This window comes from Carettochelys insculpta, chromosome 6 (assembly GCF_033958435.1).
Source record: "Carettochelys insculpta isolate YL-2023 chromosome 6, ASM3395843v1, whole genome shotgun sequence".
Lineage (NCBI taxonomy): Eukaryota > Metazoa > Chordata > Testudines > Carettochelyidae > Carettochelys > Carettochelys insculpta.
In genome coordinates this window covers 62,209,186-62,236,209 of record NC_134142.1, presented here as the reverse complement: position 1 = coordinate 62,236,209, position 27,024 = coordinate 62,209,186, and the positions used below count along the sequence as shown (strand labels likewise).

The 27,024-nt window shown below is 45.3% G+C and overlaps 1 protein-coding gene across 5 annotated transcripts in view; it reads left to right on the top strand.

Moving 5' to 3' along the window:
* RPAP1 (RNA polymerase II associated protein 1) overlaps positions 1-18,744 on the top strand; it is a 49,267-nt gene extending 30,523 nt beyond the window's left edge. For 3 of the 5 annotated variants that reach the window (XM_074997029.1, XM_074997031.1, XM_074997028.1), the window contains exons 13-25: positions 633-767; positions 971-1,150; positions 2,410-2,567; positions 3,851-4,027; positions 5,724-5,925; positions 7,811-7,920; positions 8,707-8,902; positions 10,072-10,221; positions 11,582-11,724; positions 14,138-14,942; positions 16,761-16,937; positions 17,333-17,389; positions 18,258-18,744. In XM_074997029.1, coding sequence (XP_074853130.1) covers positions 633-767; positions 971-1,150; positions 2,410-2,567; positions 3,851-4,027; positions 5,724-5,925; positions 7,811-7,920; positions 8,707-8,902; positions 10,072-10,221; positions 11,582-11,724; positions 14,138-14,942; positions 16,761-16,937; positions 17,333-17,389; positions 18,258-18,413 — 2,646 coding nt within the window. In that variant the 3' untranslated portion in view covers positions 18,414-18,744. Of the gene's footprint in view, positions 1-632; positions 768-970; positions 1,151-2,409; positions 2,568-3,850; positions 4,028-5,723; positions 5,926-7,810; positions 7,921-8,706; positions 8,903-10,071; positions 10,222-11,581; positions 11,725-14,137; positions 14,943-16,760; positions 16,938-17,332; positions 17,390-18,257 lie in introns of those variants that run through there. The other 2 variants (XM_074997030.1, XM_074997032.1) reach the window with 2 other exon arrangements.
* The last annotated feature ends 8,280 nt before the right edge of the window (positions 18,745-27,024 follow it).

Here is a 27,024-nt window from a genome sequence, read left to right as displayed (position 1 = left end):
AGAGTAGTAAATCCACATCTTTGGAAAAGAGTGCTTTCCAGGTCCACAAATGAATGTGTCCTTTGACCTTCAGATTCAGTTCCTACCTTTGACACTGATCTTGATCTCCCGCTATTTAATCTGGCAAAAAGTCACGTTATATCTTTGTGCCCTGGGTTTCCTACCTGTAAAATGGGAATAGCTGTCCGTTCTCAGTTGCTGAGATTAGCCACTGCCAGAAACAGGATACTGAGCTAGAGCAGCATCAGTGGCCAGTCTCAGTTAAATCAGAAAAAGGAGGGAGAACCTGTACAGGAATATTAGTTCATAATTGTCTATTATGGCAGAGATGTCTTCTTATCCCCCTCAATCAATAGTGGGCTTATGTTCTGAAGCACGTGGGTTTAGATCCCTAACATGCTGGTCCAATCCCATGTGGAAGTTTGGTTATCCCAGCTTAAACTTGTTTGTCATCACACTGTCAGCTCTTAGCAGAAAGTTCTTGTTTTAAAACAAACAATGGTTTTCAGTCTTGTTCTTCTAAATAAAAGCCCAGGGTTTTCTCTCCATCTGCGGTAGGATGAACGCCGTGGAGAGCTAACATTAGGAACATGAAAGAGTTCTGTTTAATTTTTTTGGTTTTTGTTTTGCAGGGACTTCTGAAGACTCAGATTCTTCATCGGCTGAGGTACATCCTTGAGGTGGTGCGGCCAGTGCCTGCAGTAGTTTTGGATATCCTGGATATTCTCACCCGGGTAGCAAGACATTCCTCTGAAGCCTGCAGTCAGGTAGCCACCTGTGCAGAAGGTCAGAGAGAAAGGGCTAACGGGAGGGATGAATGGTGAGGAAGAAGAAAAAGTGGTGAAGAAATGGAGAGGGGATAGGGGAGACTTTCAGTATTCTTAAACTACTTGCTCCAGCTGACGATCCAACAGCCAAAGTTGCTCTCTTGCACCGAGAATGAACGTCTGTATTACTTGCTTTTGTACAGCTCCTGGCGTGTCCTCGACTGATTGAAACCATCATTAGAGAATTTCTCCCTACTCAGTGGGATCCTCAGGTAGCAGACCCAGGGCACTTGCTTACTAGCCTCCATGGAGTTGCATGTGCCACTGCCATGAAGTTAATCAGAGTCCTGGCATCAGGTGGGAGGAATGCAGCAGCCAGACTGGTAAGCGTTACGATTCAGCATGGCCTTTCTGGTCACGTGGATCAGAAGTGGAAGCACTGATTTAATATGCCTTGCTTCCTAAATGAAGGGAGGGAATTTAACTGGAGGTGAGACTGAGCTGCCAAGTTGGACCCAGAGTTTATGTGGAGGGACAGTTGGATCTGGGTTCTGATTTGCATCCATTTCGGGAATGATGAAGAGCAGCTGGTTTCCAAATACTTTAATATTAACAGTGTGAGTTCCAGCCCCTCCATCTCTGTCCCTCAGATGTGTGCTGCCAATGCAGACGTTATGCGTAACTTGATTGACTGTTATGAGTTGTCTCTGAAGGTTAAACAAGGCTCGTGGGAGGCCAAGAGCGTGTGCATGGATGAGTGGTGGGAAAGCGTTGGCAGCACTTCTGTAGAGGTTCCCTCTTACAGCTGTCCCATCCATGGAGGTAGCAGGTGCTTTCTCACACTCCTCCTGGAGTCATTTTCTTAATGAAACCACATAAAGAGGGTGAAGGGGACTGGACACTAGGCAAGTGATCCGCCTTCAGATGTGGGCATTCTTCCTTTACACTGTCCCTGCCCTTTGAACTGATGACCTCACTTCCGATAACAAGCCAGAAAATCAGATGAAGTTAGCTGTGCAAGACATCATGATACAACAGGCAAGTGCTGGCAAACGGCGCTTCCACCCTCACGGTCCACACAAACCCCTCGGGGAGCAGCCACGTCTCAGTCCGGGCTCCTGACACACATGGCAGTGGCAGCAGTGCGGGAGCAGACTGAGAAGCCCAGCCCTGGCTGTCTGGAGTAACCCAGCCCCTGCCTCCTCCCAGAGCAGGGGATAGAGTCCTGCAGCATGGGAGAAGGAGTTAACTCCTTAGCTCCTGGAAGTTGCCTGGCCAGGCCAGGCCAGGGGCCAGCACAGACAATCCAGGGGGTTGGGGCCTTGTGACTTACCAGAGCTCTGCCCCTAATTATGCTGAGCCTGGGACAAGTGCCCTGCTTGCCTCATCCTCGTTACGGTTCTATGAGTGGATTCTCCATCACTAATAACTTTTATATCAAGATTGGATGTTTTACTAAAAGGTCACTCTCAGGATTGTTGTGGGGAAGCTTGATGGCTTGTGTTATAGGGGACGTCAGACTAGATGATCACCATAGACAATCCCTTCAAATCTCTGAATGGAGGCTGCAGCTGTATCAATGCATGAGGTGCTAATGGTAGAGACGCTTGTAGATTTTTGTCTGTTTTTTTTTTTTTTTCAGCTTAATAAATGTGAGCTAAAGAGTCGATTGAGTCGGTTTATAGCCGAAGATCCCCAGGACCTGCCTCTGTGCAGAGAGGAATCCATAAGGCTGAGCACTGAGGCTTTCCGGCTGTGGGCAGTGGCTGCTGGCTACGGTCAGTCTTGTGAACTCTACAGGTATGACCTAAACCTGGAGAAATGGGGATTTGGTGTCTGTGTAATGAAGAGAATGAGCTGCCTGTTGCAGTGTGGTCAGTTTCAGGAGGTCTGTGGAGCCTCCCCAGGATGCTGTAAAACCAGGGCTTTTTCACCTGGCTGGGGTTCCCATGGCTGAGGCTGCTGGCCAGGGCTCCATGCCCCAGCTGGCTCCCAGCCGTGGGGCTGAGGGGTCATTGTCCCATGCTGTGTATCATGCCCCCCCTCCCCACATCGCCAGGAACCCAGAGGCTGAGGCTGCTGGCAGGACTTCAGTTCTGGCATCTTTTGTTTGGTTTGTTTGTTTGTTTTTTTTAAAGGACAAAAGCACTGTGTAAAATCATCGATTTCCACCGACCTCCCTCTTTTAAAAGAGTAGTAGCACCAGCATTGTGCTGCAGCTCCTCCACAGAACAAGAAATCCCCACTCTCCCAGTAGTTCACTGCTGCCTTCTTACCTTTCATGTAACATGGGTGGCCCATGTATTGGTGACCTCTGGGCACAGTTGTTACAACAAACCTAGGAATGAACCCACCAGCTGTAACAAAGCAGCACATGCCTGCTAAACAACACAGGCCAATGCAACCTGGTGCTCTGCGGACTGCATTCTGTGCAGCTTTCCATCCAGTAGAGCAGCATATTCTCCGTCCTTGTTCTTGACGTTCAAGTGGGATGGGTCCAGGCCACTTCAGGGATCAACTTTTCCTCTTCGTTTACAACCTTCTTCTGATAACTGCGCAGTCCTGCAGCCATAGACTTATTCTGCAGGGGAGTGTGGTTCATAGGAGTGGTGGACAGAGCTTTTTCAGTGGCAGGGCTTATCTGTGGAGCTCCCTTTCAGAAAACTTCAGAATGTTGGGGAATTTCACTGTCTTCTGTCCCAGGTGGGGGACTTGTTGCTTCATAATAATGCTTCCAAAAGATCCATCCTCCAATACACCAGACCCACTGAATAAGGTGAGGAAGTTTAGCATCATGCTTTTTTAAGTCTTAATGCCGAAGAAGGAAAGAGGAGAGAAAGCGAAGAGGATTCCTTAAAGCTGCAGGTCTGTATGTATGTTACTCACAGCAGGTGATGGGGGTGTTAGAGCAGTGAATGTGATATAAATACTTTGCCAAGTAAGGACGCTGCCCAGTCTAACAGGAAGAGCTTTGCACTAATGGAACATTCCCATTCTGATGAGTTTGGAATGACATTCTCCTGGTTTTTGTTTTTTTTTTTTCCCCCTCCTCCTCCCCAACCCACCATCATCACCAACTACAGGGATCTCTACCCAGTGCTGGTGAAGATCCTCCAGTCCCTGCCCCATTTGCTCAGTGAATGCCAGGAAGAGCCTACATTTCCACTCGACATCCAACGAGCTACAGCTGTGGTCACGCTGCTGACTCATGTGACTCAGACTGCCGGCTACACAGCAGAGCTGCAGGCCCAGCTCAGCAGGTAGGCCCGTTGCTTTTCATCAGCTGTGATTTTTAAAGGTTTTTGAATTCTGTTTCTTGTCTGCAGTACCTTGGGGAAACAGGGATGCAGAGTGGCCTTCCCTCCCATTTTCTTTAACCTTCACTTTAGCTAGATCGCGTTTGGAACCAAAATTATGTGACAGTGTCCTCAACAGTCAGACTTTCCAGAGGTATCAGCAGTGGGTAATACACAGAAGAAAGCAGGATCCAGTCCCAAGGAAGCCCCTGGATTTTTGTAGAAATTCTGCAGATGGACATGCTTTTCTGAGAGTAGCTGAAGTAGGTTATCTAGTGCATTGGGTATGACTTAAGGAAAGAGCAAGACAATGACTAGCAATGGGGAGATACATGGAAATTAGAGACAGTTGAGCCACCCTCTTTATCTGGTGCTTTTGTATAATGAAATTTGTCATCAACCAAATTTAAATAGCACTGAATCAGCTGAAATCACTGAAGCAGCTTCCCAGGAATACTAGTTTCTCCCAGCGGTTATTGTCCTCCCATCACAAGTGAGAGTGCTGCTTCTCATGCATTCTGAAGGTCAGAAGTGGTGCTGATCAGCTGTAGTTTCTAGAGTAACACCTGAGGCGTGGTATGGGGAAATGGGCACTTTTAGTACAGCAGCATTTGTCTCACCAAAACATCTTACTCAAACAAACCTATTCCATAGTAACAGAGAGAGAGTCGTGTTAGTCTATAGACTATCAAAACAAAAAAGCAGTCCAGTAGCACTTTAAAGACTAATAAAATAATTTATTAGGTGGTGAGCTTTCGTGGGACAGACCCACTTCTTCAGACTGGTATGGCTATGATCTGAAGAAGGGGGTCTGTCCCACGAAAGCTCATCACCTAATAAATTATTTTGTTAGTCTTTAAAGTGTTCCTGGACTGCTTTTTTGTTCTGAAACCTATTCCATGGTGTTCTTATTTTAACAAAAAGCAAGTTTTTAGGCCTCTTTTGGTTTCCCTTTGATTGTTCCCTGTGAGAACTGGGGAGTCAACTTCAACAGCTTGCATGAGTGTAGGTGAGACCCAAGCGTTTGAGCAGAGACAAAGTGAAACTGAGCTGCCTTATTTTGTAGTCCAACCTGAGCAATGGAAAGCAAATTAGATTTTAGAAACTCCTGCACCTTTCAGAGTCTGAGTGACAGAAACAAGAGCAACAACTTCATGAGTTTTAACTTGACAGTGACGTGTATTCCTGTTTGCACATTCCATGGATGTAAAGCAGCTTACTATAGGAGCATCTCCAGGTTCCTCAGGGTGAATGAGTGTCATAGTGGGGGGGAAAAATGAATAGTAGGTTCCCCCAGAGAATCTATATTGCATCCAGTGTCTTAATATTTATTACTGCTGTAGAGAAGGAGTAAATAGCAAAGCAGCAGATTTTCCTAAAGGTGCATAATTAGTGGGTTGGAGGAGAGCAAGGAGCTTCAGAGTGATCTACCCAAATTGGGTGATTGAGTCAGCGTGGCAGGTAAAGTGAAGGTAGATAAATAGAAGGGAATGCAGGTAGAGGTAAAAGTATGGGGTGAGAATCTTAACGCATCTGTGTAGGTTCTGAATTAGCTGGACTACACCTAAGTGTAAAATCAGTTTTTATCTTTGAGGTTTCAAGGATAAGATTTTTGCTTAGAAATTCCTTTTTGTCCTGTCATCCCTCTGTTATGTTGCAGCAGTGGCCCAGGAGAGGGAGAGCAGATTCCTCCCCCACCAGTCAACTGGAGTCAGGTGTCAGGCCTGAGACCCTTCTTGGAGACCAATCTGAGGCAGTCCATCCAAGAGATATCTCAGATGGAAACCTGGCAGGCTCTCCAGCCTCTCACAACAGCATCCATCATCTACCTGGGGGTTTACTATGGCCTTTGCAGCCGACAGGTAAGGCCTGCTAAAGAGCCAGCACATCCTCCCTTGTCACGCACTTGTGTTTTTTTTCCGTTACTCCTGAATTCGAAGAAAGGCTTGAAATGAGAACAGGTTATAAGGAGGTCTAACTGAAAGTGTGGATGACCATGCGCTGATCTCCAGTCCTTATATCCGGGCTGGACAGCCTTTAAACTGCAGTTAACCATTGGCTGAACTGCCAATGTCCTTCACATTCAGCATTGCCCACAGCCTTCTTTTCACCTGTAACTGTCATCTCATGAGCATTTGCAGTACAGGAACAATGAAGATGAGCGTATTTTCTACCCAATGGGCATTTGAAGTACAGAAGGAGAGGGACCCAATAACTGTCATGTTGTATGACTAAGGAGTTTTCTGAAATCTGTCAGGCCTCTAATGACATCAGCCTGACATCTTACATTTATACACCAGAAAAGCTCAACCCTGCCCTGGAAGAAATCTCTCTTAGGGGTATGAGAGAATTTGGTATCTGGCTATTCAGTCTTTGATTCCCTCCTCTGAGAGTCCACAAAACACGTGCACTAAGTTGCCTGATCATGTGGCATGGAATCTTGTCCTCTAGGAATTGGAGGAAGACCACCAGCTCACTTCAGACAGGTCACCAAACGATCAGAAGATGCATGTGATGTTCAGTTGCTACGAACTTGGGGCTGGATTGGAACTAGTGGCATTGATGGTTCCAACACTCATTGCCAGATGTTTATCCTATCCAGCCCTCCTGGGATATTTTGAAATCTTTTTTTATTTTATTTTTTGTATAGTCTTGAATTCTAATTCTAGAATGTTTTTGCCATTAAAAATCTAAAAAGAAAACTGTGTATAGGATACTGCCTGTACAAAGATGATTTACCCCCAGTAATGTTTTGTGGTTAGACGAGATAAAAAAATATTTGCAAAACACTGGAACTGGTTGGTACAAAAATTTGTTTCTGTAATTTTCACAGTTCACAGCAACTGCACCTTTATTTTCCCCCATGTGGTCCCAGCAAGGGCACCTCTCCATATTCCTCAGACATTTCTTGTCTTGGTGGGATGCGTGCGTGCGTGTGACCAACACCTCCCCTTCTGACCAAAGTACCGGGAACTATTCAACCTCCAAGGCCAAAATGATCTTGTGTGCTGCAGATGCTGTTGAGCTATGTCTACACAGCAGCATTATTTTGAAATAGGCTATTCTGGAAAAATCTCTTCCAGAATAGCTTATTTCGAAATAGTGCATCTACACACACAAGGCATATTGAACTAGTGCTCAGCTGTTTCAGAATAGAGCGTCCAGACAAAAGGAGTCTATTTTGGATTAGGGCCCTTGGATGCACTATAGCTTATTTCAAAACAACCCCTATTCCCTGTCTAAACAGCCCCTAGGCACTATTCTTCATACAATGAGGATTACCAAATTTGAAATAAGGCATCTGTTGTTTCAAAATTATTTCAAAGTAGCGGTTGTGTTGTGTAGACACTTGCAAAGTTGTTTTGGAATAGCGGCCATTATTCCGAAGTCACTTTGCTGTGTAGACACACTCTTGAAGTCCTTGATAACATTGCACTAGAGCTACCCATCTTTAAAAAAACAAGGCAATTGCATTAGGTCTTGTGTTGAAATGGCAGTCCTGAAACAGGCAACGTAGTTTTGTATCAGTGTGTTTAATGCATTAGCATAGTAGGCAGCTTATCCACCTGTAGCGACTTACTGTAACCCATGGTATTCTCACTAAGCAAAATATGTGTGTAGAGCAAAGGTTTCTTTTAAACAAAAAGGGGAAGAAGGTAAATCTGTCTGCCTCTTCCCCAAAAGTAGTTTGTTCATTTCATTTGAATGTCTTTGAATTGAATTGCCTGTTTTCAATGATTTCTGCAGCCGTCAATAAATCCAGTTGACTGCCTGGAGGAAGTGGAGTGTTTGACATCTGAGGTGCTGCTGCCCCTCCTTAGCCAACCTGCCATGCACAGCATGTGGGATCTACTAAGGTAAAACCCTTCCAAGCCAGACTGCTGCTGCAGCTGGACAAGTTGGCTGCAGTCCCATTCCTGACCTGTTGTCACAGCAGTGCAGTGAGAAAAGCAGTTCTAGAACAGAAAATTTCTTATAAAAATACTGTCTGGTGCCCCCCTCCATACATGAAAAATGCTGTTTTAAGAGCATTACTCCATTCTTTCTTTGCTGAAAGTGCAGAGCTTAGTAGCTCTGTGTTGTGAGTGCACCAGTAAACGTGTAAACAGCCCCCTTTAAGCAAAATTCTGCACAGGAAGATTTCTTGTAAAGGGACAAGAGAATACTGAAGCACCACACCTCCCACACATCAGACAAATGTAAGGAGGAACTCTGAAAAAACCAGCATATTTTCAGATTCCTGTGTTCTAGGCAGGGGCTGACTTCCTCAGTCTTTGCAAACAGGATTTGCTTTGGCAATATGGGTTGCACTTACCTGTGTGGAATAATGTTAGTCTGTTTGGGCTTTAGTAGTTCTGAATGCACAACACACGAGAGCGGGGGCTTGTGCTGTGTGTTCCTGGGCTCTGTGAACAAGTCATCAAACGATTGGAATTCCTCACAACCAGTATGTTACATACAGCTCCAAGTAGGGCTCTATAATGCAAGGAGTTGTATGCACTCGCAGTTCCTGGGATACTCTCTTAGACTACAATTTATTGTCTGGGTGTTTCTGAGATAGAATCCCATGCCTGCAACTCACTACCAAATAAACCAGTGAAATGAGTGCCAATGACCTGATCTCCATTTCTCTCTTCACGCAGGCCGTGCTCTGCTCTGTGCAATCCCCTGTCCTGTTCCCCAACACCAGAGCGAGTCCCCAGCATCGTGTCATTGAGTTGCACTGGAGGGAAACCCCTGATGAGTTTAGCTGGCTCCAAGTCACCCTTCCCCTTCCTTACTGCCCTCCTCTTCCTTACCAACAACATCACCCATATCCACAAAGGGCTGGTTAGCAAGGTGAGTGTTTGGCTTCTGGCTGCAATGCTGCATGATAACCCAGCAAAGGGATATAAACTGCACATGCAATTCAAGGGTAATAAAGTAGGATCATTTCTACTGAGCAATAGTGTGTTTTTGTTTTCCACTAACTACATTTTTGGTCCAGCCTAAGAGTCTGTCATCTATTCAGCTCCAGCGAAATAACAACTCGAATCATCCATTTAGTCCTGGGATGCTCAGTACCTGAAAATCTTTGAGATGCGAGATATAATTCAGAGAAAGACCACAAGGTCTCAAAGGGTTAATCTGTAGGAAAAGATTAAGACACACAGGTATTTATAGTTCAGCTAAGTGATGCTGAAGGTGAAGGATATACCTGAATATTTGAAAGATCGAAATACGGTGGCGTAAGGATAGAGAATGATTGATTATTTAGGGCTGTCAAAGCAGATGTAGTTGAAGTAAAAGGAAGAAATTAAATGAGGGACTTGGGCTGGGTATCAGGTAAACCTTCCAGCAAAGAAAGCCATTACCTTGTAGAGTAATCTCTTGGGAGAAGCAGAAGTCTAGGACCAGAGACACCTAAAAGTAATTTAAAGCACTGGAGGATACAGTATTGAGATTTACTCTGTATTAGCTCCCTGGGGATGAACTGACCAGTCGCATAGTCTAACTCTGATTTCTGTGAATGAAAAGATAGTGGCAGTAAGTACATTCAAACGTATATAAGCCAGTGATGACAGAGTCCCAGCTGCCCCCCGGCCCCAACCAAACTCATTTTTATCTGTTGTCTGGTCTATTGCTGAAGTGGCTTTACTTGGATCTGTGCAATTGCATCTTCCTCATGTTAAAAACAGAAGCCACATAAACCACTGGGCTGTTTTTCCCCATGTGCCCTTTTTGAAGCACTTTGGGATCTGGTACAGATGATTCTGATGATCACATAAGGAGGCCTGGCTGTATGTATTCAAGGGTAAAGCAGTCAAAAGAGTGGGAGTCATTGAGGAAGAGCCTCTCATTGCAGTGGCAAGGAAGAAGGGTTCTTCAGGTTATATGAATACCCTTGTCTGGAGTTGCCTACAGCTACTATTGTTTGTGCTGGGGAGGGTAAGGTGATGATTACTAGACAGGATTCTCTCTGAGTAGGGTGGTGTTAATGGTATTTGCCTCCATTTCTGATTCAACAGTACACCTCTGTGCTAGACTTCAAAGGTCTGAAGGACTACCTGCTCCACAGCTGGCCCACCAGCCCTCCCTCCATAACCCCTTCATCTGCCTGGATCCTGCGGCATGAATACCACCTGCAGTACTTTGTGCTAGCGTTGGCTCAGAAAATGGTAACCCCAGCACCTTAATCGTTCTTACCCTGACAGCTAGTCTCACCCATGCCTTTCCTACCAGTTAACATACCAGCCAAGCAACTCTTTCTTGAATCAGCTGGTCTCTGTCTTAACTCTGACTGCTCAACTCACCGATCCAAAGCTATCATTATTTTACAATTACTTTTCCAGAGCCTTAGATCCCAAATCACTTTGCAGTCACTGTTAAAAGAGAGCTGCAGCAGTTGTTTTTAATAATGTACAGCAACAATACCTAAAAGTCTAGGACAAAAAGGAAAGCTACAGTAAAATTCCTTTAATCCGCGTGTCCAGGACTGGACGGGGGCAGATTACCAAATTTTTTGGACTATTGGATGTTACCACCCTGTGCTCCTCCCGCTTCGTAGGGTGACCAACTGTCCCATATCGGGTGGGATGGTCCCATATTTGGCGTCCCTACTTATCTTTTAAAGGGGACGAATTGTCCCATATTTAGGCCCAGTGGGGGCAGGAGTGCCCATGGCCGCTGCTTTCCCGGGGCACCGGTGGTGGCTGCTGTTGGCCCCCCTGCAACCCTAACCACCCCAGGCTGAAACCCTTACCCCCTCCCATGGACCCACACCTGACTTACTTGCGTTTGGAACCCCATGCACAGAGTGGGTGGTGTTCGGAGCCCTGCACATACTGAGTCAGCTGCATAGGGGTTGGAGCTCCCCCCCAGGCGTGCACTGGAGCCCCCTGCTGGGGAAAGTGAGCTGGGGCATGTGGGGAGGTGAGCTGGGGCCACGGGGGCAGGGGATTTTGCGGGGGTTGAGCCGGTAGGGGGTTTAATGAGGGTGAACTGGCGTGGTCGTCAAGCAGCGCTGCTCTAGGAAGCAGGGAAGCGGGCTTTAGCCCTTCTGGCTGCCCACAAGGATAGGCAGCTAGGCGGGCTAAAAGCCTTCCCCTGCCTTCCCAGAGTGGTGCCTAGCGCCAGTCTGGGAAGACGGGGGAAGGGGCTCTTACCCTGCCTAGAGCCCAGCAGCTTCACATTGTGTGAAACTTGCGTTAAAGCAAGTTTCGCTCAACATGAAGCTGCATAAAGTGAGGGATTACTGTATGCTGAACCATCAATTTTTGCTGGATTATCTCTTTAAATGGGACTTTTTGCTAGATGCTGGACCATCAGGGTTTCCAGACCATCAGAGGCTGGATTAAAGGAATTTTACTGTATCTCCATATGAAAACTGGCTGTTCCTTTGCTCTGATTCAACTTCTAATAGCTCTGTCATCCACTGCTTTCCCCAGGCCAGCTAACTGCTCCTCAAACTCATTGTTATTGCCTCTTTGAGACATGCTGCAATGTTCTTTCATATGTTGGTTTTTTTTTCCTGTGCAGGCAGGCACATGTCCAGATTACACCCAGCATGCTTCACTCCACCACTGTGTTGCCATGGCGCTGTTAAGCCGTCTGTTGCCAGGAAGTGAGCATCTTGCTCATGAGCTCCTTTTGGGTGTTGCCTTTAATCCAGAATTCATTCCGTAAGCTTTGTATTTTTTTCCTTAAAAACCTGGTTCCTTGCCTGTAATTTGGGAGGTGGGAAATCTCTTGGAAAAAGAAGGGGAACGTGGATTTTTACATTAGAATGTGTGTCAGATTTTATGGGTAGAACTATACTGCAGTTAAAAACCTGTGCCTCTCACTCCAGCTGAGGGTCTGTTGAATTGAAGTGTACACATTCAGGCTCAAGCTGGCAAACAACCTCTAGGAGGGATGGTCCTGGAGCTTAGGCTACAGTCCAAGTTTAAACATCTACCCAGAAGTTAAATAGCCCCTTAGTCTGAGTCCCATGAGCCAGAGTTGCCTGGCAGGGACCAGCCATGGGTTGTAATTGCAGTGCAGACATGTTTGGCCTGAGTGAAGACAAACCTCATAGTGCATTCCTCTGCACCATGACCTATTGGTGAAAACGGGAAGCATGAGCTTCGGGTTTCTCTCCAGCACACTGATAATGAGAGAGACGTGATAGTTTGTTTTCCCCTCCTTTTAGAGACAGGTATCCTTCCATCCCCATTTAGTTGTCTCACCTTTGTGACAGCACCGAGGCACTGAGTCAAGGTTAGGTAAGATCTATGAAGCAGATGGAAACCTAGTCCACATCAGTTCTCTATCCCCCTTCAATGGTGACAAGTATCAGAGAGGTAGCCATGTTAGTTTGTAGCTTCAAGAACAAGAAGTCGTCTTGTGGCACCTTATAGACTAACCGATATTTTGGAGCATAAGCTTTCGTGGGCAAAGACCCAGTTCATCAGATGCATGCGTGGGGGAGGGTGGACACTACTGGACACAAATTCCTGAAACAAAGAAATTTCAGAAATCAAATGGAGAGAGAAATCTCTGAGCTGCGATTTATTTGCAAATTTGACTCCATTAATAAAGGATTAAACAGAGACTGGGAGTGGCTTGCAGCTTACAAAGGCAGCTTCTCTACCCTGGGTGTTAAGATATCCCCATTAGACTGACAATGGCATATATCCCCCTGTCTGATTTGACTTGTTTTTTCCTCTTTTGATATCTATTATTGATAATGGGCCATTTCCACCTTGCTGAATAGACCTTGTCAGCTCTGGCCCTCCCTTTTTCTGGGACCCCACTCTTTAAATACCCCTCTGAACCCCCCCCCCCCAACTCATGCATCTGATGAAGCAGGTCTTTGCCCCACAAAATCTTATTCTGCAAAATATCTGTTAGTGTATAAGGTGCCACAAGATTTCTTGTTGTTCCCTATCCCCCTTGGAACACCTTTCTCAATCTCCTTTTCACCCTTACCATCTAGCTACCCGCACAATTAGTTTCAGTATGCTAAAGCTGAAGTTTAAGAGTTAACCACAGAAACTTTTACCTCAAACTACTAGACTGATCATCACAGATGTGAAGCTTTCACTATCTAATAATGGAGACAATTGGGCCTTGTATTATCTCTGAATGTCTCATTGTAGCTTGCCATGGAACAATGGCAGATCCCTGGAAGTGGCTGGATGTACCCACCACAAAAATATTTCATGTTTCTCATGTTCTTTTTTTGTTCAGAGTGTTTTACAAGCACTGTTCAATCCTCCAACAGCCCTTCCTATTGTCTCCATGTAATGGTTAAGTTAGGTGTAGTTGGAATCAGTGACTGAGCTGAGACTGGAGCTTGGGTGAGGCTTGATTTCTCAGTCCTGCAGTTTAACCACTAGAACACATGTCTCTCTCTGTCCCCTATCAAAGCCAGTTGCAAAACCAGCAGAGTGAGTATTGCCCTGGCAATGCAAATGGGGCTCCTGGAGTCTCTGTGTTCTCACTTTGATGCCCTAAACAGCACCCTATGGTGTTATCTACTGAGACAGATAAATACCTGAACAACAAGAAGTCCTGTGGCACCTTATAGACTTTTGGAGCATAAGCTTTCATGGGCAAAGACTCGCTTCATCAGATGCATATGATGAGGTGGGTCTTTGCCCATGAAAGCTTATGCTCCAAAATATCTGTTAGTCTATGAGGTGCCCCAGGACTTCTTGTTGTTCTCGAAGATACGGACTAACACGGCTGCCTCTCAGATAAATACCTGCTGGCACTTCATCTGGCTCTGTGAGTTTCCAAGCATCATTGCTTCCCGTAAGAGAAGCGAGAACTCTGAGTAACAAGAGCTCTCCTGGTGTGTGGGTTTCTTTCTGGCAATGGACTATGCCAGCACAGAACATGTGCTCTTCCTCACAGCTCTGACCCGCCAATGGTATCTGGGATGCTAGCAGTGTTGTGTCATGCTAGCTGGAAGCCAAAGATGAGTTCAGTGAGGCTTGGTACTCCATTGCTCCTCACCTTGGAAGGGAAATGTAGAGCATGCAGTCTAATTCTGTGTGAGTACAACCAGGGTTCAGTATCAGTGTTTGGTTTGTTGGCCTTATTTTACAGAGAAGGGAAAGCTGGAGGGCCAGAAGCGACAGATTTCTCTGATATCCTACATCTGGGCCCAAGCGCAAAGCTGGCACAGCTTGGCTCAGCAGCAGCTGGTTTCCCCAAACTCCGCCGTGGTGCATTGCTGGCAGAATCATACCAGCATCTCCCTCTTATCCGTGCCTGTTACCTCTCTCAGTTTGCACACTTGGAGCCTGCTCTCGCTCGTTCCCAGGTAGCCTACCAAGGTCGAACTTACCTCGTCCAATCCATGCTGCTTCCAGAAGTCAAAGGGCCCATCCTCCCGTCGGACTGGCCCTTCTTTCCTCTCATCAGCCTCTACAACAAAGTGACCGGTGCGGAGACACAAGGATCTGTACTGAACTCTCTTCCACCTGATCTTGTGAACATTGTGACCCGGAACCTGCAGTGGGTCCTGCTCCTGGAAACCTGGCGTGCCCGTGTGCTTCAGAACATCTCAGCAGCTGCCAAGCTGGCACGGCTTATGTGTGTGTTCCTCACAGGTGGTGACCTGTTCTTGGAAGGACCTGTCCATTGCTACACAGCTGCCCTTCTCGCTCTCTATTGCCAGCCCAAAGTCCTGGACTCCCTGGAATTGGATGCACCTCTCCCTGGCTTGGCCTCATTCCATGACCTCTATATAAGTCTCCTGGAGCAGTTTGAAGGCGTCTCCTTTGGTGACCCCCTCTTTGGAGCCTTTGTTCTCCTGCCTTTGCAGAGGCGGTTCAGCATTCAGCTGCGGCTGGCAGTTTTTGGGGAGCACATGAGCACCTTGAGAGCCCTGGGAGTGTCACTCAAACAGGTAACCTCTTGGCACACTGCTTGACAGTCCTTCTATTCCCCTAAAGGGGGTATTGTCGCCATTATGATTCTTGTCTTTCTGCCTTGGGTGCCCTAGCTGTCTCTTTCCTTAGCTGGCAAGTTCTGTATTCCTGTTGAAGAAATCTAATATGTGGAACATGAAATGTCACATGACCTGAAAGTGATACTCCTTCAGTTCAGGGCTGTTGTAGGAGTTGCCACTGGTTTCTGCTGTAGTCAAGGTCCTTGGTAATCGTGACCAACTCAACCTAACGTCAGGTTAGGAGAGGTGGGGGGTGGTTATTGGATTTCATGGCGCTTCATTGCTGAAGTTATGGAAATTCTGCACGTTGGCATTTAAGTTGTCATCTTTGTTTAAATGGAGGCTTTATTCTGCAGAACAGCACTATGATATCATTTGGATTTGCCCGTCAGAAGACTAAGGAATACAGAAGCCTAGCAATAGTTACAGAAGAATTTCAATCAGGATCCCTCATTTTCACATGCACAGACACTTATGGACTGCTGAATTTTTAGAGTATTTTTTGCCCTGCTTTGTCACTGCTCGAAAAAAAATTTTGTTTTGGAAAGTTATTAAATAAAATCTCTCCAGCTGTTTTTAAATTATAAAAGAGAGCTGGAAAAATACTTTAAATGAGGGGAAAAATTCCAGTGATACAGTTGCTACAACAAAGACTGAAGTTTGAAACTTGGCACTGACCTGTTTCGTCAGTGAGGACTGCTGCCTTTACCTGAGTTGAAAAGTAATAGGAATTGATTTTTAACAGAGAAGGTCCTCCTCATACTGCATATGTGAGGAAAATTAGCTGAGAACTGTGGTTTTGAAGACTCTGGGAAGACAGTTTTAAAAAGCTGTGTTTTAATGCCTTTTTTTTTCTTTTTTTGGTAAGGTGGATAGTTGGGTTTTGAAAGAGGGAGCTTCCAGCAGCAGCATAGACTCTGCCACATGTATATATCAATATATTAATCTCACTGTCACACTAGCAGACTGCAATGCTGTTAGAGTGACTGCTTCATAACTTGAGTGTGCCTCATCAGCCATCTTCTCACTGTTTCAATCACTAACTGCTAGCATAAAGACAATCAGAATTCTGTATCCAACTGAATGTTCTCCAGTCTAGCAAGCAAGGATGTGACATGCTTCAAAAGCTGGAACCTGAAGCCGGGCGAATTCAGACCTGATATAAAATGTATAATTTTCACAATGAAGGTGATTAACTACAGGTTGAACCTCTCTAGTCTGGCAGCCTTAGGACCTGACCAGTGTGAAATGAGAGAATTTGCCAGGCCACAGGAGATCAATGCGTAGCAACATTACCAACACTTCCACTGCTTACTGGGCTCTCAGAAGACGTTTAGGGTAAATAACAGCACAGAACACTGAGAGCCAGGGCTGGTGGCTGTCAGCAGACTTTATGGGACCACGGGAATCTTGGCCACACACATAACTGGTCATCCAGCTAACTAAAATCATATAAAATCAAGCTAGATTATGGATGTTGCTAGATGAGAGAGTGGCAGGCTAGAGAGCTTCAACCGTTATTGAAACAATTGGAATTGTGCTGGATTCTCTGTCCCTGGCAATTTTTACATCAAGATTGGATGTTTCTCTAAAGAAAAAGGAAGTCTGCTATAAGAATTATTTTGGGGACTATCTGTGGCTTCTATTATGCACAAGGCCTGACTAGATGACCACAATAGCCCTTTCTGGAGGACACTTGTCAGAGGAGCTTGTCCTGTCAGTCACTGGCACAAGCACTTGGAAGAGGGTGATAGTGTGTGTTTGGCTTCGTTGCAGGTTCCTGTGCCCCTGGAGCGGTACACCTCGCCTCCTGAGGAGAACCTGAACCTCTTGCGACAGTATTTCCGATCGCTTGTCACTGGTGCACTGCGTCATATCTGGTGCCCTGTTCTGTATGTAGTGGCTGTGGCTCATGTGAATAGCTTCATTTTTTCCCAGGACAGCACAACACAGGTATGTCGTCATAGATAACCTTGGGGCTAGCTGCAAGGCTAGCAGTTTTGCTGTCCGTGCTCCTGGTCCCTGGCTCTAAGCACGTGTTTGCTCTTCTCCGTTCTACTATGCAGTGGGCCTGAAAAAGTTGAAATGCCAAGAGGCAAGGGTAGAATTTCAGCTGTGGCAATTTGAGAGTGACCCTAATGACCTCCCAAATCCTCTGCACTTGAGGAAGAAGGGGTGAGAGGGTTCAGCAACTGCATATTTGGTTATTCTGCTCTGGAGCAAATTGTTGTATGATGTAGCGTAATGATAGCAGAACTCTCTCAGGAGTGCACCACAATATGAAGTAAAAATATGAACACATCAGGCTTTGTGCTGCACTGAGCTGAGCGTCTTTGGTTTGCTCCCAGGAGGCTGATACTGCTCGGAAAAGCATGCTGTGGAAGACCTGGCTGCTGGTGGATGAGGTAGGCTCCTCGGCACCCAGCTGTTATACTGGGAGTGGATTTCTATTGATGTTGAACCATCATCGATTCGACTCTGGCTGTAGGACTCCCCATTTATCCACCTGTGATAATACAAATCATTGCTGCCATAAGCAGGAGCAAATTTAGTTGCTGTATTTTGGCTTGAAACATCTAAAAACCTGAGCCCCAGCAGCAATGTCCTGTCCTCTATACAAATGAATGAGGGGCATAGATGCCTGAAGGGAGGGAGATGGGTTTCCTGTTCTCTCGTTCCATGGGGCTAGTGTGAGCACCATTATATCTGGGTAACTTGAGATCTGAGGAGAGGTTCCATTTTCAGCTCAGCCACAAATGGGGGCAGCGTGGGTTTTCATAGCCTGCTCTACTTTGGGCACCTTCTAGGTGGGAGGATGCATGAAGGGAAGCTGGCAAACTGCTAACCGTATGAAATGAGGTCACATGTTCTCTTCCCCCACTCCAGAAGTTATCTCTTCAAAGAGACAAAACCTCTTCCTTCTTATCTCCACTTGTTGTAAAGCACCATGCTTTTTTTAAATTACAGAAATGATAAACATATACTGATGAATACTCTGGTGGAACCCCCTTGTCTAACGTGGGCTTCCGTCACCTGTCAGACTCCCTGCCCCTCTCTGTGTTGACAAAAGCAGGGAGGTGGGGAGGGCATGTTGACCTCAGGTAAAAAGGAAGGAAGTGAATCTTCCTCTGAGAGAGCTGGTCCTCACACAGATTTTCCTCTTCTGCTGCACATGGGACAGTAATAATGCCTGGGCTTCCAGCTGCGATGAGTGGGGAGCATTTTAGCTTCTGACTTTTTCCCACCAGACTTAATGGCTTTTCCTTTCTTCAGGTATTAAAAAAGCACCTTCTCTACTACAAACTGCCCAACACAGAGAGCCCAATGGGCTTTGACCTTTACAAGCAGCTCCCTCCCATTCGATTGAAGTACCTGGAAACGGTAATCAAGAGCAAGCCTATGGAGAACATGCAGATGTCAGAGCCATAGTGAAGTATCTCGGTGACATAAGGACTTGAGGGGTGGGAAAGGTCATTTCATACAAGATGGTGACAAGTGTTGAGTGAACTCCATGGAGTGCGATGTTACCTGAGCCTCTTTTCCATATTGGCAAAGGGAAAGGCACATGGTAACCTTTCAGAACTATGGTATGTCACATGGCTTCTAAAGATATGGATGATCTTCGTCTTGGTGTGTGCAGTGCTGGGACAGCCTTTTGGGTTCTCTCTGGCTTGTTACTGCTTGGTACTGGAGAGAACAGAAGAAACATGCCTGCATAGTGGAATGTGAATGCAGGCTGATTTAATAAAGCAAATGAAGTGGGGAAAAAAAAGTTCAGTCTTCTCTTGCTGGTGGTCTGTTGTTGTTTTTTTGTTTTTGTGTTTTTAATGTGACTTCAGTTGTCCTCCCCAGTGTCTGAATGCTAGCTCTCGCTCCTTTTCCGGATCCTGGAATCTTTGCAGGGTGTTTTCCAGAGGCTGGCAATGTCACAGGAGGAAGTGCTCTTTTCTTCAGCAGTGTTTCTCAGAAAGTGCTGCATGCATTCAGTAAGCCACACAGCTCTGCTGTGTCAGACCCTAAGAAAACTACGCTAAACCCCAAGTTCTGTGTACATCCACCCACGGCACTCTCTCGAATGGGCTGTGAGATGCTTTTTCTCCCCGCCCCCTTATTTTTTAATATAACAAAATCCTCACTCTGCAGGACCAGAAGTTTAGCAGCTCCTGCACTTCCCCATAAGAAAAAATAGGTATCGGATTGACTAGAATGGGCACTGATTGATTGTCTTTTCAACCAAGAGCAGGTGAATAGAATTTATGGCTTGAACAGGAAGTTACTAGGCTAAAGGATCAACATGTTTAATAATGAAACTCCCAAGCCTGGAATAGCCTCCCCGTCCTAATCCTGTGTTCTATCCTTTAACTTCGGGGGCTGGTGGTATAGTGACAGAAATAACTGTGTCCATTGCCAGTCACAGCACTTATTACCATGAGCAGTCACACTGGACTCATGGCGACAGCTCTGACCAATCCAGACCCTTGCAAGCAATTACTCATTTGTGTGGGCAGAGCAGGCCAGGAAGCAGGGGGTGGGGGGTCTTTGGGCCCTGAGACAGTTGCCTCCTTGATTCAAAAGGGCCCAGGGTTCCTGGCCACCACTACTGCAGCAACAGTGGTAGCTGGAGCCTTGGGTCCTTTTTAAGTTACTGTCAGAGCCCCAGGTGGCCCTAATGGCTGGCTTGCAGAGGGAGGCAGAAGAATGGTGTAGTCCAAGCAGTGCTGAGGGCTGGCTGACTTCTCCCCCATCCCTTTCTGCCTGTGGCCTCACCCCTTCTGGGAATATGGAGCCTTCTCCCCACCCCCACTTACCCCTTGGCCTCACAGTTCTGTTGGCCCCGCTGCGCATGTAGGCCCGTGACCTCCTGTTAGATGGTAATAACTCCAACCTGCTAATCCGAACGTGACCAATATGTGCACATTTATGCACCTGTGTCTCATTCCAGTCCCAAGGCCCGCAGAAGGGCAAAAATCTTAGATTCTTATGCAGCAATTTCTCCTCTATTTCAAGCAGGATCTGGGCAGTGCTGGTATTTCTTTAATCCTTTGTAATATTCTTTTTCTGTTGCAATTTCTGATCTGAGGTCTCTCACAGATGAAAGTCAATACCTCATAAAGCCAGATATGCATGAAGTAGGCAGTATTGATTTTTATTTTTTTCTTTTAAAAGTGATAAAACTTTTACTGACACCTGTTCTGATTTCTCTGTCTTACCACAACAAGAGTTCCTCTTCTAGGAAAAATATGGAGAAAAGATTTAAGGTCTAGGTCTAAGCTCATTGCCTAATTGCATAATTTGATGGCACATTCCTTTTCCAACCTCCTTTGCCAAACTCTTTCAGACCTGTGCTTTAGACACAGGGGAGTTTTGGAACGTACACAAATTGTAAATAACGTTGATAGTTCTTAGCTTGTTTGGAACTAAGGGGATGCTCATTCCTTCTGTCTTCATTTAACCTCTTAAATGGGTCTGGATGGCCTTGTCACTTGCAGATGGTTAACCCATGGGAAGTACTATACAGTATGGGACATGATGGTGGCCACACAGCAACGGTCTGTGGATTCCTCTACAAGTCAGAGGCTTGGACTCTCCTGTGCTGGTACAGTAAACTCATATCCGTCAGCCTCAGGACCCCAGGTTGCCAGATATTCAGCTATTCTGGATGATAGAGAGGTATGCCTAACAATGCGTAACACTAAAGAAAAACAAGATGAGATGTTAAGAAACAAATAAAAACGTATGCAGATGACTTGATTTACCAACAACAACAGTATTGTACACTGTCAACTTGTACAGTGTTTGCTCTATTTATTTGTGTTTACTTTCACTACCCTGTACTTACGGAAAATGTAACTAAAATTAATTATGGTTAAAATGCCGGTTGTTTGAGAGTTCCGGATGATAGAATGTTGGATATGAAAGAGATTACTGTATATGGGGCTTACCTTGTCTACAGGTCAGGAGCTTGAATCCTGGTATTCAGGAATCCTGGGACACATACAGTGGAGGGTTGCGTACCTAACTCCTGGTTTACTAGTGTGTCATTTTTGGGCAGCACAGCTTGCTCTACTGATCTTCTCTCACCTTTCCAAGTTCCTGTAATAGTGATATTTACGAGAGAGAATAGCTGCTGGAGTGTGACAGCTCTAGGTTTGGAACTTGAAAGTGATTTCCGGCACGAGCTCTGATCTAGTTAGCATCCTGAAATTGGAAATGTAACCATAGGAGGGGCTAGCTGCTCTGAGTATAATTTTGAAACCCTAGATCTATAGTCACGATGCTAGCCCCATCTGTTACTCACACTGCAGCAGCTACACTTGACTTTCATGCCTTTAACAACAGGCGTTTCTGTATACGGGACCAATGTGATTTGAATTCACTAGAAGAGACTCCCTACTGACAGTGTGCAACGAAGTGCCACTGAGATTGCATGTGAATAATAGTGGAAGAAGTCACATGGCGTATATTGGTACATTCATAAACATGTCTGAAGTCTTCCAATGATCCTTGTTGCGAAAAGTGGATCAGGCTAGTTTCTGGCTTCCTCTGCCACTTTGTGCCTTCAGTGGTTCCTTACGCCACCCAAGTTTGCCAGGCACGGGGGTGACAACAATCATGAAGGAGGGGGTAGCAGCAGGCCACGTTGTTTTACTATAACTGAAAAAGTTTGACCATGCCTGGATACTGGCCATGGTGCAAATACGGCAGTTTTACAAGGCTTTGGGTAGCTGTGTTCCCTTTATAAAACACCAGAGGGCGCTGCTTAGCCTGTTTTAAGCCCCCTATTTCTGTGCAGCAGCCTATTCTGTATTTGGGGAAGGTGATTTAGAATATTGCTGCTTTTTGAGTAGCTGCAAACTTTCACTAGGTTTTCTTTAAAAGTTTTTGAAAGCTTTATGTGTTTGCTGCTTAGCAACCACTCAAGAATTAAAACCAATCGATGCTCTGCCAGCAGAGAGAGAGAGAGAGAGAACATGTCTGAAAGACCTGTTGCTACAGTCAGTGGAAACTGAAATTTAAATTGCTGTTTTAAGCAGGGACAAAATGTGCTAGCTAGTTATGGTAATCCAGTTTAATCCTCATCAAAATAACATGCTAGAAGGGTTTGATTATTGTGTTGGCATCTTTTGTTGGATCAATATACAAAGTAAAAACAAACAAATCAAACCCCGGGCAGGGCTTGGTAATTTCTCTCTTTCCATACACTCTGGTGTTGTGTCAGAGGTTTAAAACTGCTTTAGAAGGAAGGTCATCCTGCTGCTTCTGCTTATCCATGAAGACCTAAATTTCCAATCACATTTTGGGGTTGAAGTAATTCTAACCCAAGCATTGTATGGTGCTTGATAATTCTAATCAGAGGACAAAGTGAAGACTAGGGCAATCTTTTAATTTCCAAGAGAGGGTAAAAACGCCTTCTGGCCAAGGCTGGCTGGACCATACTTGGGCTCCTCCCAGGTTCAGTTTCTCATGTCTGATAAGAGCAGAAAGAACCAGTCCTGGCAGTTAGGAGGTGTGGCTCTTGATGTAGACAACAGCAAAGATGGCTAAAATATCTTAATTTAAAGTGAGGGGGAAATTGAGCTAGTGCTTATTTTTGGTTCTATAGGAGATTACAGAAAGAAGGCCTGACATTTTCAAAACTTGGTTGTATATTAGGATGCCCTTGTTTGGGTTAGGTCAGAAAACTCCTTGCTGGAGATCTTGTGAAGCAATGTCATTGGGGAGGTAGAAAAGACAAAGTTGAGGAGCAGAGATTTCAGTCAAATGTAAAACTGGGTGGTTGTTTTTTATCACTGTCACCCATTTAGTAGAATAAAGGAAGAACGTCTTAAAGGTTCAGCACTTTTGCTCCTTCAGTGGAGGTAGTAAAAAGTTCCTAATAAGCATGACTGAGATGTCCAATAAGACCTATAAAACTTCAAAAAAAAAAAAAAAAAAGCGGGGGGAGGGGAGACCAGATTTGCATTTCCTGGTATTGCTGAGGTAAAAAGCAAGCAAAGGGAGAGGTGAGAACATACATTTTCCAGCCTTTACTTTTTCAGCATAGAAGCTATTTCCAAAGTTCTTTGCACATGATTTTCAAGAGTTTAAAGAATGCTTTCTGCTTTGTAACTGATCAGCTGAGCTGACTGGGGCTGAGACCTTCTCGAAGAGGTATACAGCAGTAGATCATAAAGTAAACCCATGGGGTTGGTCATGCAGCAGTGAGGCCTCAGGAGATTTTTTGGATAGTCAGCGTCAGCACTTCTGTAAGGTTATGTCTAAATTACAGGCTTCTGCTGGGAGACCGGAGGTGTCTCAATAGAAGTCTGTCGCGTTGGGGCATTCTGCCAGCATCCCTGCCTGGAAAAAGGGGTGGCTTGGCAAGGGGATTTTCCAACATTTGGCCCTGTGTGCAGAAGAGCAGGCGTTATTTTCACATTCTGTTCACTCTTAAAGCAGAGGAGGGGAGGGGAAAGATGTGAGGGAGTGTGGTGATTGACTAGGGTGTTTGTTTAATACCTCTCATACATTTAAAATATTTATACTGGAAGTTTGGCTTGCTGACGATGCTGGCTTGGGATGCAACTTTATCAGCAACTCGCATGCTTTCAAATGGAATGTGGAGCTCAGTGAAAAAAGAAGGAAGAGTTCCAGATAAGAAGTAAGGCACCTGAGGTTGGCTACTTGGCCCTATTTATAGTTCCAAGATACTGGGAAGAGCCCCCCCTGCACTGGGGGAATAAGTGATGGAGAGTTTCAGGCAGAGTGCCCTTGCTACCACAAGCTCTCAGAGCCCTAGAAATGTAGGACTGGAGAGGACCTCAGGAGATCACGTAGGCCAGGCCCTGAGGCCCTAAACCTAGACCATCTCTGACAGATATTCATTCCACCTGTTCTTAAAAACATCCAGGGATGGGGATTCCACAACCTCCCATCTAAACTACTTATTTTCCTAACATCTAGCCCAAATCTCCCTTTTTTTGTCTACCTTCAGTGGAATGGAGAACAGTGGATTCCTGTCCTCTTTGTTATGGCTCTTGACATAGTTGAAGACCGTTACCAGGTCCCTCCTCAGTTTTCTTTTCCTCTGGCCTAAACATGCCCAGTTTTTCAAATCTGGCCTCCTACGTTACGTTTTCTAAACCTGTTGGTTTTTTCTTCTCTCCTCTGGAATCTCCATTGGGTCCTCCTCTCTTGTAAAATGTGATGCCTAGAATCAGATGCATTGTTCCAGCTGAGGCCTCGTCAGTGCCATGTGGGACTGTTACCTCCCATGTTGTATATATAACACTCCTGTTAATGTTAACCAGAAAGATATTAGCCTTTTTGCTGCTGTATCACACTGCTGATAAGCTATTTGTGATTCACTGGAATCCCCTTCAGATGCTTTTCAGCTGTGCTATTGCTTAGCCAATTACAGGGGGTCCTCATTGTAAGTCCAGGTCACGTTCCTAAATATTGCAATTTATAGTGAAACGCCTTATAAAGGGGAATTCATGGCCATAAGGAATAATGTAATTAGCTTGAGATGTTCCCAACACACAGAGTTCACATGTGTGGTACATAAAATGTACCTATAACCCACAAAAAATAATAAAAAATAAATAACCATAAATGAAACAGATAACTAAATAAATAGATAAAAAATAAGCTGTCTCCCCACCAGCTCCCTGCAGGCTCCTTGCGACTCCCAGCAGCTAACCACCAGCTTCCCTATAGCTCACCATGGCTCCCTGTAGCTCTCCCGGCTACCTGCCAGCTCCCCGCTGGTCCCCCATAACTTCAGGGCTCACTTCCAGGGCCCCTGCACTACAGCGCCTGCCACCCAGCCTTGGCCCCTAAATGACATTAAGTGTAGATCAGTGCGACTTATAATGAATATGCTTCTCTGAATTACTTAACAATACATATGTGAAATGACTTATAGCAAAGTGACATATAACGAGGAACCCCTGTACTTCCTTTTGTAGCTATGCTTTTGATTTTTTTCCCCTTCCAAAACATAGTGCTTTGCACTTGTCTTTACTGTGTTTTTTTTCATTGGCTACCTGCTTCCATCCTGGTGAACCATTTCTGATATCCAGTCTCCAACCCGTGGCTGAATCTGACCCCAACTCTTGCTTATCTATCCTGGCTCTAGCGCCTACTTGGATCCTTGCTTGCTTTCTACTGCCTCATGGCCATTGTTGATGTGTGCACACCAGACCAGCTGCTTTGCGGGTTAGGGAGAAGGGCTTACAGTGGATCACCAATAGCATATCAGCTAATGGTATGATACACTTGCAAAAAGGCTAATATTCCTCTTGTATGTATTAACAGGAGTCTTGTGTATAAGACACAGGATGTAACTATCCCAGACTACATGGCACTGGTGAGGCCACAGTCCCTCACACCATGTGCATTTTGCAGGGCTCCTCTGCAGTCAACACATTCTCACTAGAATCTTACGGCTGGTGCCTCCCCCATCTCCAGGGGAGAGCTCTTCTGCTGCCAAATTGCTCTGACTGTTCTCGCAGTGCAAGTGAAACTTTTTCCTTCCTTAACTTCAGGCTGGTGCCCCTTATCCTAGGGTCTCATGCTGCTGCTTGCTGTGACTGTTCCTAAGACGGGTGGTAAATGGAAGGCATATCCAATAGGCCATTATGAGACATTAATTTGTCTAGGAATAGGATTCTTACAATGTCGTAAATGTGGTTAATGATTTAGTTCTGTGTCCATGTGCAGTAACCACATGGAGTTCAGCCAGTGGCACCAAATCAGTAGCTCAAAGCAAGACGCTTTCTTAAATTAGACTTTCCTGGGTGAGTGGTTTTTTTTTGGAGCGGCTTTATTGTCCAGTCTCTGTAGTCTCCTGACAGTTGCATTTCATTTCCTGTGTGAAGATGACAAGGAAGACTCAGCATGAAACAGTCCCACCTTTGCTGGGTTCCCTGGCCTGTGAGGGGAGGAAGGGCTTTCTACCACTGACTCCCAGGAGAAGAAATGTTTCCTGGTGATTTCCAAATGTTTTAATCCTATGTACACTTTACTAAACAAGTCCCAAATTGGGAAGCATCATCTTTCTTCACTAGAGTGAACAGATACCAAGGGTGAATAAATCAGGATTGGTGTGGGTAGTAATAAGCACCTGCATGAGACAAAGCTGGAAATAATCAGGTCTGTGTCTATAAAATTGAGACATCTGACCACTCTACTTGAATCCCTCTTGCTAAGCTACTCTTGGCTCTCCTGCTTTCCTCTAGCCCATCTCAGAAATGACTCTATAACGGTGGCAATAGTTGGATGAAAATCTGCCCTCACATTGGTCTCTCAGCGTGTGCTCAATCTTGCTGTCGGGGAAGTCAATGACAAAACTTCCAGAGGCTACAACTGGAATGGAATTAAGGCCTTTGGATAGTGAGGGTTTAAAGGGTCACTTCAGAAAGTCATACTTGAACATTTTGCCAGTAATGAACTCCTCTCTTCATCTGCCTCTCCAATAGTAAGTTAGGAGAATGTATTTGTTTCTGTAGATTGTGATAGGGAGCTTGAATTTAGAATTCCAGTCTCTTGCTGAATTACTAGCCAAATGAATGCTTGTCTTGAGGAGAGTGTGAGTAGATGGCTATCCAGCGTCTGTAAAGGCTCAATAATGTCAGTGATGGATGTGTATACTCTTTTGCACTTTGATTGCAGTCAAAAACTCCCTCTGCTTCATTTCATTGGTATTTCATGTTGTCTGCAAAGGAGGTTGTGGCTCTCTAGGATGGTCCTCACTCTCCTGTAGGTGGATTATTCCACACACTTCTTCCTAGGTAGTCTAGCTAAATGATTATTCAGTCTGCAGTGAGTTCTTTAGTTTGCATCTCCCTTACTCTTTCAATAGTCTCAGGTAGTCTTATTCAGTAGAAAGGGCATAAATATTTTACCTTATGATGTTGCTGTTTCTCATGTGCCTAGGAGAGAAGAATGGCAAAAAAAAAAAAAAAAAAATGGAGAAGATGGGGGCCGGGGGGTGGGGGGGCAGGCCAATAGTTTTCAAGTACATAAAAAGTTGTTACCAGGAGGGGGGAGAAAAATT